At 44.6% G+C, this 14,123-nt stretch overlaps 1 protein-coding gene across 1 annotated transcript in view; it reads right to left on the bottom strand.

The window, feature by feature from the left end:
- Positions 1–9,680: 9,680 nt before the first annotated feature.
- Positions 9,681–14,123, bottom strand: part of LOC140219108 (gastric triacylglycerol lipase-like) — a 222,559-nt gene continuing 218,116 nt past the window's right edge. The window contains exons 7-8 of the mRNA XM_072288992.1: positions 13,574–13,645; positions 9,681–9,773 (exon numbers count right to left, since the gene is read on the bottom strand). Of these exons, the coding sequence (XP_072145093.1) occupies positions 9,681–9,773; positions 13,574–13,645 (165 nt within the window). The remainder of the gene's footprint in view (positions 9,774–13,573; positions 13,646–14,123) is intronic.

Below are 14,123 nucleotides of genomic sequence, written 5' to 3'. Positions count from 1 at the left end.
ACGCAGAAGCTGCATTTTATTCATCGTGTATTGGGTGCACTGTTTAAAATTGCAATTCTGTTCAAGGGGTAGCCATTCCCTGTGACTAAGCCCATTGCCCGGGTGCTCACCAGATCTAAATGAAGAAAAAGTATGGCAAACCAAGCGCACTTGTTGGAATCAACGTTAAGGAAAGTCCAGAATGTTGCTTGAAACGATTCAATTGAATTCTATTCTTCAGCCGTCAAAGTTCGTTCAGGGCCATCAGTGTGTAAAACATCCAATGAATCGCATAAAAGGAGTCACAGCGTTTTTAAGTTTTGTGTAAGAAACGCATTGGCGCATAATTTTATACGATTAAGTTAGCCCTGAGCCCGCAAAAAGCAAACCTAAGACAACCGTTAGTAAGAAAAGAGCGCAACACGATTTATAACTGAAAGGTGATTTTTGAAAGAAACAAATTGCTGCGTAAGTAAATTTAAATGCGCATACATGGTATGTATATTGTAAAAAGCTTCCTTTTATAACTGTCACTATAGTGAGTGGCTCGGCTTTAATGAAAGAAATTTAGAAATAATAAAAAAAGAACAAAAAGAAGCGATGGTAGAGTGTTCGTCTAAGAAAAGCATTAAGCAGATGATTGCCCAGCTGGAGGCGCACGAGACCTGATTGCCGGGTTACTCATATCTCTATTACGAGGACGCGCGAGCTCAGATTCCTCCGCGAGTCGTGCTTCGGGCAAGAAGACAGGCTCCTGTCATGCGAGCTAAGCGCCATGCAAGCTCTACAGCATAGGAGGCTGCAGAGTAACGCGCAGTCTAGTCGTCAGCGCTCGACGCTACAATATCTCACGCTTTAGGGTCACCACACACGCCTGACAGCGGGAGCGCAAGAAAAGAGTGAACGTCATACTGAAGAAGGCCAGCTGTCCGTGTGGCTTGGGACACGCCTGTCGACGCAGTTATCATGCCGCGGTTATCGCACTGTCGTCTTCATTGCCAGCGGTGGTAATCAGCATAAAATCTACCTCATTCCACTGACTGTAGACAGCACCACGTCCCCAGAAGGCAATATGGAGTGAAACTGGAAGAATAAATGCACTGCTTCAAATCTACTGTCTGGGTGACAACGATGGCTGGGTTAACTGTGATCAAAATTTTGTCCTTGGTTAGTGTATTTTGCAATTCGCACATTACCTACAAAGTCTGCTTTCTTAGTCTAAGCCGATAATTTGGCGTCTTATTGAGCGTGGTTTCCAAAACCACACATTGCTTCTGATATTCCTGTGAGTCTGTCTGCCCCCTCCACAATATAATTTGGGATAGATTGATTTTTAAGTCTGGGACGTAAGCTAACTTGGACGTATGGAAGTTTCGTTAGGCGTCTCAATTGTTCACTAAAGATAATATTATAAGGGAATCTCTTTTCAAATGGCAGTTATCAGGAAAGAAGCACTAATCTTTTTCTTTAATAACAGCTGGCTTATGAAAATACCTCCTCTTGAAATATTATCGTTACTAAAGTATGTACAGAGTTCACAATGGGTGTCTCTATTACTTGTCTCATTCTCTATAATGTCAATGAACGTTAAACCAAACCAAACAAAAAATATGAGGCGAAGCTTTCGTGACGGGATCAGTTAAAGGTACGAATGAGAGTGCGAATTTTGGGATTGACGGCGTATACATCTTGTGGTGAGGATATATAAGTGCCATTCGTTGTTTCAATGAGTGATGTCAAAGAAACCAGAGCTTCAACCAACCCGTTTCTTGTGGTAGTCCCGATGAGGCTGCATATAAGCAGATTCGTCATGTGATTGTTAGTTCGCGTCAGCAGCACCAGGAGCCCTTAGCAGAAGCCGTGGTAAGGAAAGTCGGAGAAGAGCCATTGGTTGATATTTCCGCACGAACTGGCTCTGAATGATCCGTAGACTCTCAAAACCACTGACCGAGTGCACATACTAAGAAACATGAGTTTAAATGAGCGATAACGCAACCACAGTGATTCGAATGATAAGTTTAAGTTTTGCATTGAAATTGAAGTATACTGACTTTATTTTTGGTCATGATTACAGCCTCAGATCTACAAAATATATATTTATTACTTCGCAAGCAATAAGAGAGTTGTACGAGTTAATAGATTTTGCGCACTATTCAGATGCTTTTCTTTGGTGTGGGTTTCTTGAGATTCTAACGAAATCAAATTCGCGCTTTGTCCTATCGGACCGTGGCGAGTAGATGTGTACCTCAACGGCGGCCGAAGTTGATCGTCGTCGCATCTATAGATAAAAAAAGTTAAAAACAATAGACAGCTTTAGTTACACGTACGTAGAGGCTTTGCGTACGTAGAGCTTCTACGTCGGACGTAGCGGGCGCGCGCGCGTCTCACGGACGTACTTCAGATTCACTTCTTTGCGTGCGTTTCGTGCGCACGTAGACAGCTTCGCGCGGGAGTTCCGCAAGATCACGAACAAGCGACAGCGGGCCGCGCGCGCGCAGACGGCTCGCATCGACACACGGCGACAGGATTGAATTGGCCACCGCCATGTTCATATTTCCCGATAGATGGAGCTACGGGGTCGCTCTTGGCGTGTAGGGAAAAGCGTTTCAGATGGCGTGCACGTAAGGTACGTAGGCTTTTCACGTTTCCGTACGTGAAGCCTCTACGTACGTGTAACTAAAACTGTCTAATTATGGCGTTTTACGTGCCAAAACCACTTTCCGATTATGAGGCACGCCGTAGTGGGGGATTCCGGAAATGTCGACCGCCTGGGGTTCTTTGACATGCACCTAAATCTAAGTACACGGGTGTTTTTTTTGGCATTTCGCTCCCATCGAAATGCAGCCGGCGTTGCCGGGATTCAATCCCGCGACCACATGCGCAGCAGCCCAACACCATAGCCACTGAGCAACCACGGCCGTTCATGGAAGTTCGACACTGTTGGCAAAACTACAGATGATATCGCGTTACTTAAGACGGGACCATAATGTGAATACTTTTCGCAAGTATTTCACGGTGGTTGAAAGGAAACTGTATTAAGTATAGGTCAACACATATTAGCCGCGTTAAATGCCTCACCAGATTTGTAATCACACAAACCACTGATGAATTCCACGTCAACTGCCATAAGAGCTCAGAAATGGCTAACGAATTTCTGCGCCGTACGCTCGCCGTGTTTGACACGTCAAGCGTCTTAGACGTAACTTTGTAATTTTGTGTCAAAGGCGTTAATGTAATTTAAAATATTTCCAATAAATGTTTACTTATAGGCTGCACATTAGTGAAACTACATTAAAAGCGTACCAAAAAGCCTTCCCATGAGAGACACTATAATAGAAACCACATATGGCCTACTCGTTAACATGCACGAAAATTAACAGACAGGCTTGATTGATTTCTCCAAAACCTTCATTCTTAGATAAAATGTCGAGTCGGTTACCGAACTAAAAGCTGGTAACTTCCTTTAACAGCGTTAACTACGATTCTGGTAAGGACACTTAGCTCTGATGTCAGTAGATGCACCTATTCTCCATGGGCGCTGGCGCATACGACCAGCACATGTAGTCAGTTTTGAGCAATTTAAAGGGAGCGGCTGTACTGGCCTATATTACCCAATGAACTTAGTGGGGCCCATTTTGTTTACGAGGCACAATTGCATTGTCAAAAAATAATTAGACCATTTCTTGCCTAAATTGTAGTATAAACACGTACGCGAAGAAAAAAAATACACCAAGGACAGCATTACCACACAGTTTACTGTTAGTCATAACACCTTGAAGTAATATTTGGTGCGTGACAGCAGCATTCCATTGCGCGTTATCAAGGGCACTGCACGGAAAGGAATAAACTACAATGTGGAAGAATGCATTGCGCAATACAGTGATCGGGTTGCTATTTGTGACACCTTTCTGAGACCAATATAGTTGCCGTTCCAATATGTATATACATATATATATATATATATATATATATATATATATATATATATATATATATATATATATATATATATATATATATATGTGTGTGTGTGGGTGTGTGTGTGTATAATTCAAGGAAACGTTTTGTAGGGCCGGTGCATAGGTAGTTGAAGAAACGAAGGAGCACACGTACAAAATTGCATTTTTGATATGTTCACGTTTCGGCTGTGGCACGGCCATCGTCAGAAAAAAAAACATATATATACATATATATATATATATATATATATATATATATTTATATACAAAGTGAACCTTTAAAGGACCTCTGAACAACTTCTCACATTGTTTTCGACAGTTCACAACAAACATGCGAATCGGGTAGTTAGCGTCCTGAAACTCATCGCCTGCAAGTGCGGCAGCGCGGTTCATGGCCTGCGACTGCCAAAAAAAAAAAAAAAACTATCTCGTGCATCCCTTCCTCTATTCCCGGTACTGCCTTCGCACGTCGTGATCTGTATGAGTTGGTCCAGGTGACGTCACCAGGGGTAAAAGCTGTCGAGGGGTCCGTCGTCGAGGAGTGACAGCGCCAACATCACACAGAGCCGACTGCGTGTTCCGAGAATGGAGGGGCGCTCCCCCACTGTGTACCTGTGAATCTCTCGTTAAGCTTCCATTCAGTGAGCTTCACACGGATGAGCTGAACAACGGAGGAGTCCTTCTTCCGACGTGCGGACATGACCACTAGCTTTCGCTGCAATGGGTACCGTAGGTAAGGGTGTGTGGCAAGGGAGTGAGAATGTCAGTGAAGGTGAAGGATAAAAAGAGCGAGAAACAGTGGTGATCGTGTTTTTGTTCATCAAACGCCTGCAGCTTTTAGGAAGACTGGAACATTTCAAAATATTTAGCAGCTATGATTCCATAGTAGTCTAATACACATCCGTTGCTATTAACTAATTTTATGAGCTCACGGTGGTGCAGGGACTCTTTAGGAGCACATTTTGTGCCGGTGTGCACTTATGTGCTGAGATAAGTAAGCAAGGTTATGAAACTGTATTTGCAGAATGTACATTCTGCACATATGTGCGTCGCTATACAGCATATTGTTAGGTGGAAAAGAGGACAAAGTCGTCGGCGGCAAAGACGACGAAGTGGCAACAGCCTCTCGGGATTCTGTGCTGCTGTATATATGCGCATCGTGTAAATACATCGTGTAAATAGTTTATGACTATTAATCCATCATGATAGAAATTCTAGTTTATCAAATTATCCCGTTAAGACCGCCATTACATCACATCGTAGACGACGGGTAGAACGATTTACTATCTCTCAGTAACTCGCCTGCGGCACTTGTCAATTAAAAGCTTAGTAGAGGCAGCACTCAGTACGTTCGAATTGTCGAAGACAATAAACAGCTGATCAAGATGTATTAGGCTTGGTAGTCAGTAAAGGCACCCTTCATTAGCGTTTTACTTTTTTATTAGGACTGTTTCATTCTGTTGCTCATTGTCGGCTACCAGCTACCGATTCTTGTTTCCATTCAGATAACTGAACCGTCCCCTGGATAATTTGCTTCTTATCATACCCCAAACACAGCCGTGGACAACAACTCATCTTGCTTCACAAGTACGACATGTGATGTCCTCAAGGGAAGCATTATCGGTCTGTTATTATTCGATATTTTCATTAATTACTTACCATCTAGATCACATCAACCTTACAATTGCTCGCTAACGACTGTGTAATTTATCACATTATTTCCTGCTCCACTAACAACCTCCCGCTTCAGTAGGATCTTGATGAAGTTACCAACTGTTGTTCTCCTAGGCAAATGGCTCCAAACGCTGATAAATGTAAAATAAATAGATTAAGCTGGAAAGCGAAAATATCCTGCGTTCACCTACTCGCTTAATAACAGCCTGTTATGTGACGCGGCATTTCGGTGCACAATAAGTTGGACGAGCACAATGAAGGAATTGAGGAACATTAAATTTATACAAAAATGGTCCAATGGTGAAAAAAAATGCCCTTCAACGGCTTTAAAAAAAACTTTACCAGATGCTACTTTGTGATTGAAATAAGGAACCTATAAAGCGTTTTTTAACCGTAAAATGCTGTCAGCTCCCGTTGTCGGCGACCTTCGAGTGACCTTGAGCCAAAAGCCAGAGCCTTCATCACTCAAGCGAGCACATCCGGGTAACCAGTCAAACAATGAAAAAATGCGGTCTCTTCCCCCCCCCCTCCCCCAACATTTGTACAGGAGAGCATTACATACGCCAGTTACTTTCCAAAACGTTGCAAAACAGTATTGCTTAAGAGTTCTTCCTAATGTTTGTGCGCAATATCACTCAAGCTGTAAATTCTAGTGCGCTGAAATTTAAGATCATTTCCAGCAGCGACGTTAAAAAGACAGATACAGGGCTCCACACACTTCATGTTCATCTTTTAGCGCCATGGGTGAGTGGGTTCAGAGGCGCGGGTTTTGCGTCGCCTTGAGACATGGAGCCATCCCGCGTGGCGAACTACTTCAGGTGCTTCTACCCGCTGCGGCGGTTTGGCGGTTATTTCATTGCGCTGCTGATCACGAATTCGCGGGATCAAATCCTCGCCGCAGCGGTCGCATTTCGATGGAGCCGAAGTGCAAAAAATCCCGTATCCCGTGCATTGGGAGCAAGCGAAAGATGAAAGGTGATCAAAATTAATCCGGAGTCCCCCACTACGACGTGCCTCATAACCAAACCGTGGTTTTGGCAGGAAAAACCCCTGATTTCAATTACTTCTTCCAGCTGGGCAGCGTGATCTGTCTCCCTGGCATCTTTCGCTGCCTGTCGTGCGGCCTTCAGCCGGTTTTCTTCCTCTAGCCGGGCAGTGTCTATATGAAATAGTGCACACTATGGCGTGCTGCGGTGTTTTGCGGTGTGGTGTGGCGGGGCATGCCGTTACGAACACGCACTACACCCATTTTAAGGTTTAAGGTTGTGGCTGGTATCATCTCGAACCAACCTGCTTTGCCGGGTGCCATTTGACGCGTACATTTACGCTCAATTGCAGGAGAACCAGTAATTTCTTTTCGCATCTTTTTGCTTATTTATGTATGTGTGCATTGTATGTTTTGCCTCTGTTTTAACGCTGAGGTTACGTTCCCTTCTTGCTTCTGTGGTTATATTGTCCCGCCTTGATTCTATCGTTTGATTATGCATATAGGATTCTTACCTTTTTTCTTTGCTGCCTGCAAGAGCATTCCTCGCTGAAGTTCACATAGACATCTTCTTTTGATCTTAAGGTACTTATAAAGTTTATTCATTATGCGCAGACAAAGTGTACAGATTGAGTAGTCATAATTTGCAAGATGTCGTCATGCTCTAAAGACACAATTATAGCAGCGTGATTTAGCTGTGAATGAGCAGAAATAACGCCAGAAACCCACTGCCCCCGTTCCCAGTAAAAATAAAATGTTTAGAAACTAATCTTAACACGTTCGAGTTGTAGGAGTCCTCGAACGGTTAGTGGAATGATTTATAAAAGAGGGTACCAGCGCGAACACTGGAACATTTTGCGCCTACACACGGATTTTGGTGGCCCACCAAAAAAAAAAAAGAGGAATGAGTTACCTTTCAGTTTCTCAATAACCAACTCAAGTCACCCTCACAGATATAAGTTATTACAAATGTTCGGGTATTTCTCAACACTGTCATTGGTCGAAGTCAAGCGCAGAAAGGACGGCACAATTGCTATCTATGCCACAACACTAAGAAGACTACGTGGTTTGTAAATATAAAGAGTGTTAACAAAATCAGCTCTCACGAGCCCCGATATTGGTTCATAAGCTCAAGCATATCCATGTACACCATATCTGCGGCGTGCATTCCAAGTGCAAAATCGTAATGCGTGAAGAGCTTGTCCGGCACTTGATAGCTCCGGATGACGTTGGGCAGCTCCCCCTCAAGCCTTGCAACGTCTTTCGGTACAGCGTAGACGTCCCCTTCGCTATGGTAAAGAGCCACTGGAACTTTAACATTACATAAGACATAGCTTGGGGGTACCTCCTGCGAACGAAAAGCAACCATAATCACTCATGTGGGCCGCTACATTATGCAAAACTAAGTGCGGGTCTAGATAGAAGAATAATACGCGTACATCTCAGATTTCCTTAAATGATTGTTTTTCGTTATCGCGTTCACTGCCTTGAAAAAAAGGTGGCATTAATAAATGCTTCCGAGATCGAACGTTGCCTTACAACCACGATTTTATATGTCGATTTTATGGTAACATGAGGCCAAGTGGTATAGTCAAGAAAAAGTAAAACTTTTAATCTCACCTGTGACAGAGACCTTTGCTCCGGCAATTGCTTAAAAGTTAAATGTCGTATATTTCTACAGGCGTACCCACGGTTGTGATCAAAATACGAGCGCTATGAAGCAAGCGAGCATTGTGAACGTTATGCTATCCACGTAGTGTAGTGTCCTACAACGAACAAGTATTTCTAGTCGATTAAGCCCAGCGCCGCAATCTCTCGCAGTAATTGTCTTCCTTGCGTTATGCCTACCGGAGCCGCACTCCCTGCACCTTTCTACCATAAGGACGAAGAACGCTATTTGATGCCGTTTTGTTCATGTTGTACTACATATCCTTTGCGGCAAATAACGCGAATAAACAAAAATACCATTTTGTGTACTGCAGCATTTACACTAATGAATATTATGGTTGTTTTTTGGAGCCAGAGACCACGCAGCTACCATGCTGGAATGAGATGAACTTGCAAAAGCTAACCCTACTTTCAATACAGATATGTGGGCGCGGTAAGTGGATGTGTTACCGCAATTAAATTACGTTTTATCACGTTGGGAACAAAGCTGCAGGTAGCATGCGAGTCAATTTCCAGCACAGGTGAAATTGCCTGCGACCGGTATGACGGGAAAAATCTGATGAATTCACTAATAGACACATACACTTCTTGCTTTGGCATGAAGAGCGAGCCACTGGACTTTTGATACCCTCACCTAAAGAGTTATGACGTTTGAAATGAGTGAAGCGAATTTCACTTGTACTAGGTCAGTTTTTCAGCCAATATTTATTTCTCTCTAACTGGTAACTGCGCTGCAAACACATTCCGTTGCCTGCTAAGTGTAACTGGCGCTTTGTGTGCGTGTGCGCGTGTGCGTGTGCGTGCGCGCGCGCGCGCGTGTGTGTGTGTGTGTGTGTGTGTGTGTGTCGCAAAGTTGTTAAACAGATTTGTAACGTGGCGCTACTGTTTTAGCCATTGATCCTCAGTCTTCGCGTTTGTTGCTTTTGTTTGTTTGCTTGCACGTTACCACAACGCACTGCATAGGCAAGCGCCGTTTTATTGCGAAGCAATACTACTTTAGGTCGCCCTTCAGCCCGTTCCGTGGCGGGCGGTGGTAGGCACCATTGACCTTTAGCGTGACCTCGCTGCGTGACGTCACACCACGTGACCTAGAGTGACGTCACACCAGCTGTGTAAAAACGGGGCCCCATCTCACGCCGTCGCGAGGTGAGGCGGTAGCCACCAACGGCGGCCTAACTCCCGCTCCTCTCAACAGGGGCGCTACGGTCGGTGTGACGTCACACCAGCTGTGTAAAAACGGGGCCCCATCTCACGCCGTCGCGAGGCGAGGCGGTAGCCACCAACGGCGGCCTAACTCCAGCCGTGGCCGCCGTTGCCGAGCAGTGTGTGATACTACCGGCTGATCCGAGAATAACACACTATTGCTTCGCAAACACCAGGCTTAACCAAGCTAAGCCACGGCCGTTTTTTTTTTTCTATTTAGGTGAATATACACTTACTGATCCATACTTCTTTAGGTTTTTAACAGCTCCATGGTTAAATTTTCGAAAGCAGTTGCAGCGAACCAGCTGAAATGAGGAATCAATCAAATTTCATCAGTGCATGAGGTCAACACAGGAAAAGACAAGCTACAACACTAACCCGCCTGCTCTCGAAGACTTCTGCACAGCGAACGGCACCTCAACAGATTTCAGCAATATTGAGCGTTAAGTACGCTGATAGTGCACCATTGATTTACCTAGCAGATACATTATTGTAAGTTTGAAATTAGGTAAATATGGAAAATTTGCAGTTGCTATAAATAACAAGGAGAAGGCCAAACTTATAATGTTGCCAATGCAGTTCATATAACCAGTTCCATCAATTTACCCTTTTGTACGCTTTTAAAAAAAGTTATTGCAACACTTTTGTCCCTTGTCACTCCATTTCAGTTTAGTTTATGGACAAACAGTTTTACCATAATATCTGCTGGTTTGGTGTCTACTTTTTGATTTCCTATATTGTCATGTATTAATGCTTTCATATGCGTACATAGTTTTCTTACATAGTAATGACAAGGAAAACATTCTATACAGTCCTTCCCCAACTTGTCTGCAGTGTAAACAAGCTCTAGCTTTAATAATCGGCAATTTATGCCTGAATGAGTCCCTTTTTGAATGAATAGCCATGACATGTGTGGCGCACACGTCAACACCGAAATTGTCTTAGCCTTGCGACACGGCGCACCACCACCAGTGCGCGCTTCGTGGCTAGTACAACAAACGGCACATCTGCGCCATCGAAGACACACTTGTATCCGCATTATTCACGCCACATGACGTAGCGGTCGAGGTTGCGCCCACAACAATGTCCGCACTGGCATAGCCAACGCACCTCCACCCAGTATTGCCCGCCTCACCGTGTCACCGTTGCGTTCCACTCTGTCTTCAAGGCAGAGTATTCGGTGACAGTGACCGATTGTGATTGTGTGTCTATGCTCCTTCCTTTCCTTATCTCTACTTTGTTACCACTTTACCTCCCCCTCCCCTCTCTCCCCAGCGTAGGGTAGCCAACCGGATCTTTTTCTCTGGTTAACCTCCCTGCCTTTCCCCTTTCCTCTCTCTCTCTCTCTGTCTTCAAGACGAGCGGGCTTGAGAGCGCACAAGCTCGGGCTGCCATTGCCGTCTTCTTACGGCGCTGCTCTTCTTACTGCGCCACGCTGTTGGACTGATTACAATGCACGACCCTGTGCATGCGACTGTGTGTGCATGCGCTGCTTTTATTATGGATTTCTTCCCTGTGTCTCGACCGATTCGGACCAACACATCGCAGGTTGGGCTTGCTCGTGGGCACAGCGTCTCTGTTGCGCCCCTCTCCCGCTACAGTGCACTGATATTCGCCCTGCCTGTGCCTTTGTAGCAGTCCCTGATGTCCATCCCGCCTATGGTTTTGACTGTCCATAAATACTTGTTCACTCACCACCAGTATGAGTACGCTCCATTGCCTTCACTAGGACATTATATATGCGGGAGAAGGCGTGGAATCTATAATGTCGTCTTCATCACTGCAATTTCTCATCACGCTCAACCAATATCAGCGCCGTTCATCTCGCGTGGCTCGTGTCGTGACAGAGAGAAAGAGAGAGGGAGAAAGATAACTTCTAGATGACTCCTAGTCGGAGTCATCGGTAGCGCTCGCGTTTCCAGCGATCGGCAGATATTAGCACCGTTCCTTTTATGGTGGTTGATATGTACCATGAGAAGTGGCATAGGACTTCTGGGAGTGCCGGGGCTAGACAAATCCAGACTTTCCACGAGTTCGAATAGCAAAGTGCGATTAGAAAACGGCCCATCATGTGAGGCGAACAGAAGGCTCGAGAGCGGCACCCATTCTTGTGCAGAGAGTTGAGATATTTCCTATGTATCTTATACGTTGGGTCATCTTATATTTGTCCCGTGGGATCGATTCTGAGTGGCGTCCTTCCCCAAGCGTACTTGTTTGCACACGCCGTATGGCTGATGCTTCTGCCCGCTAATAACAGTGAAAAGGAGATGGGAGGATGTTTGGAGAGTCAGAACCCTCTTTCAACCGTGCGCATGGTTGTTTGCGCAGCATGGCACAGAACATATACGGACAATAGATCTGTGGCCACCCTACAGGGCCACTCGGTATGTTCGCGTCTCGAGCTAAGGCATGAGAACGCCCATTGCCCTTTATATCCTGGTGGCCTAGAGAGCACAGTATGGTTATGGAGTTGACGGGAATGCTTGCGGTAAGTGCTGCTCGAATATCAAGGAAAGTATTGAGCGCAGATGCACCTAATGCACCCTGACTTCCCGTACTGATAATGACACTGTCAGTACTATGTGTTTCTCGGTGGTATGTGTTTCTAAGTGTCGATACCAGAACATGCGCGTCGCGAGTTGCGAGAAAAAGAAATGTGCTCTCGATTTTGACTGGTCTGGACGTCGTGGCTCCCACTCTGCTCGTCGCTTAGGTCTTCCCGATTTAATGCGAGAACGATGGCTCTCCCCGTCAGCTGCCACACATCGCGCCTTACATCAGCTATAATGAAAACCTTTATGAATGCGAATTGTGAGGTATTGTTGACGATTCTAGGAATGCTTCGCTTGAACTGACGAGTTTCGCGCGAATTTCTTTAGCGCATTTCATTGGTATGACGAAAATCTAAGACGCTGAATGCACTGTTAAAATATTTACACCTCCGAACTCATTCCTATGGTATAAGCAAAGCTAGACGATGAAGGATTTTCACTGATCCATCAAATGCTGCGTAGCATTATAAGTACAACAAGAACAATGTGCGCTTTCCTTGTAGCATACGTGAACGTTCGGAAAGTAAGTTTCATAATTTTTTTTCAAAGGTGGTACACCAGCTGAAACAAACAATTGCCATAAGAATCCGCGCCCGTTGCTTGTTCAACGACAGAAAGAGCATCAACGGAGGAAGAATGACGCATGCGCAGAGCGCCGAGGGTATTGGAGTGCAACTCACGATGGCAGACAGACGTGTGCTAACAACGTAGTCGCCATGTGAAGTGCACTCTGTTATCCGTTATGGATTGGCACGTGGGGACTTGTGTGTCCGTCACCCGTGAACGCCGTCAGATCGTGTAGGGTGAATAGGTCACGTCCCAGGCCTTGCATTGCAGGGCACCGAGTTGTATCGGAGTGGTTTCTCCAAATGATTGCACGCTACGACAATATCTCAATGTCCGTGGCAAATGCGTGGAAAAATTGTGCAACGTGCACAGTTCCTACTGCCATGGTGTATCCTTTTTTTGCAATAAAACTTTTGTGTGAAAATAAATCACTAAACTTACTTTCGGAACGTCGCTCGTATATTTCCGAATACAACTGCTAGAGCAAATAAATTCAATGAACTAGAACACCCATTATGTTTCTGGGTGCGTTTTGTGCGCGTCTCCTCAGTAAACATGGCCTGAGTTTGGGTTGATATCTCAACGAGCATGAAGTCGGATCCGGAACGGCTTCCCAAGGAGTGCTTCAGAAAAATTAAGACTGGTATAGAGAAATAAAACGTAAAATAAATACTGAAGCAAGGGCATGTAATTACTAGATGTATGTGTATGACATTTCATATAAACATACAGTTCGATTCTCTACGTGGAACAGTGTACAGCAAGTAGAATTACAGTAAGTAGTCTCTTCCCTACACTTCACCCCCTGCCCCCAGAATACAGTGTGACGCTTTTGCTGCTGTTATTTCAAGCTGCCTGTTCAGTTTTCTTTATTTTATTCAAGGCAATACAACAGGTGTTACGTTGGCTCAGAAGTTTTCTGAACACTTTTTCACGTTATTCATTCGAGCAGACTTAGGCTACTAAAGATAATGATGGAAGCTTACCTGTGCGAAATGGTAGATGTTATCCACAGATGTACCTGAAGGACTGTGGGCAGCGTACACAGCCAATCTTGTCTGGGTGTAGATGTGACGCAGCCACATGTTAGCAGCAAGCACAGACACTTTATAATGTGAATGTCGCACCGCGTTTTATGAAAGCAAAGTAGATGATACTGCTGGTGCCTTATCTTCATTATTCCACAATGCTCATTATAGTCGAAATTGCATGAAAAGGAGATTGTAAGGAGAATGCTTTACCTCTGAAGCTTCTAGGGTGACACATAGGAAAGGCAATATTATTTTCTGGGCATCCACTATGCTGAAATTGATTATGTCTGTTGGAATTAAAAGAAATGAGAATCTATTGCAAGTAGGTAGCATATCTTCTAGGCGGTGAACTTTTTTAAAGAAATGCTACAAATTACAAACTTGGAAAAAGAGAACTAATAAACATCAAGCATCAAGATTGTAATGCTCTCATTCAGCATTAAACAAATATACTGCCGTTATGTAAACGGCACCTCTTGAGACATCTAAGTCGGTCGCAATTGAG

This window comes from Dermacentor andersoni, chromosome 6, assembly GCF_023375885.2.
Source record: "Dermacentor andersoni chromosome 6, qqDerAnde1_hic_scaffold, whole genome shotgun sequence".
In the NCBI taxonomy this organism is placed as follows: Eukaryota; Metazoa; Arthropoda; class Arachnida; order Ixodida; family Ixodidae; genus Dermacentor; species Dermacentor andersoni.
The sequence above is the reverse complement of the archived record's forward strand: the minus strand, read 5'-3'. Positions and strand labels throughout refer to the sequence as shown.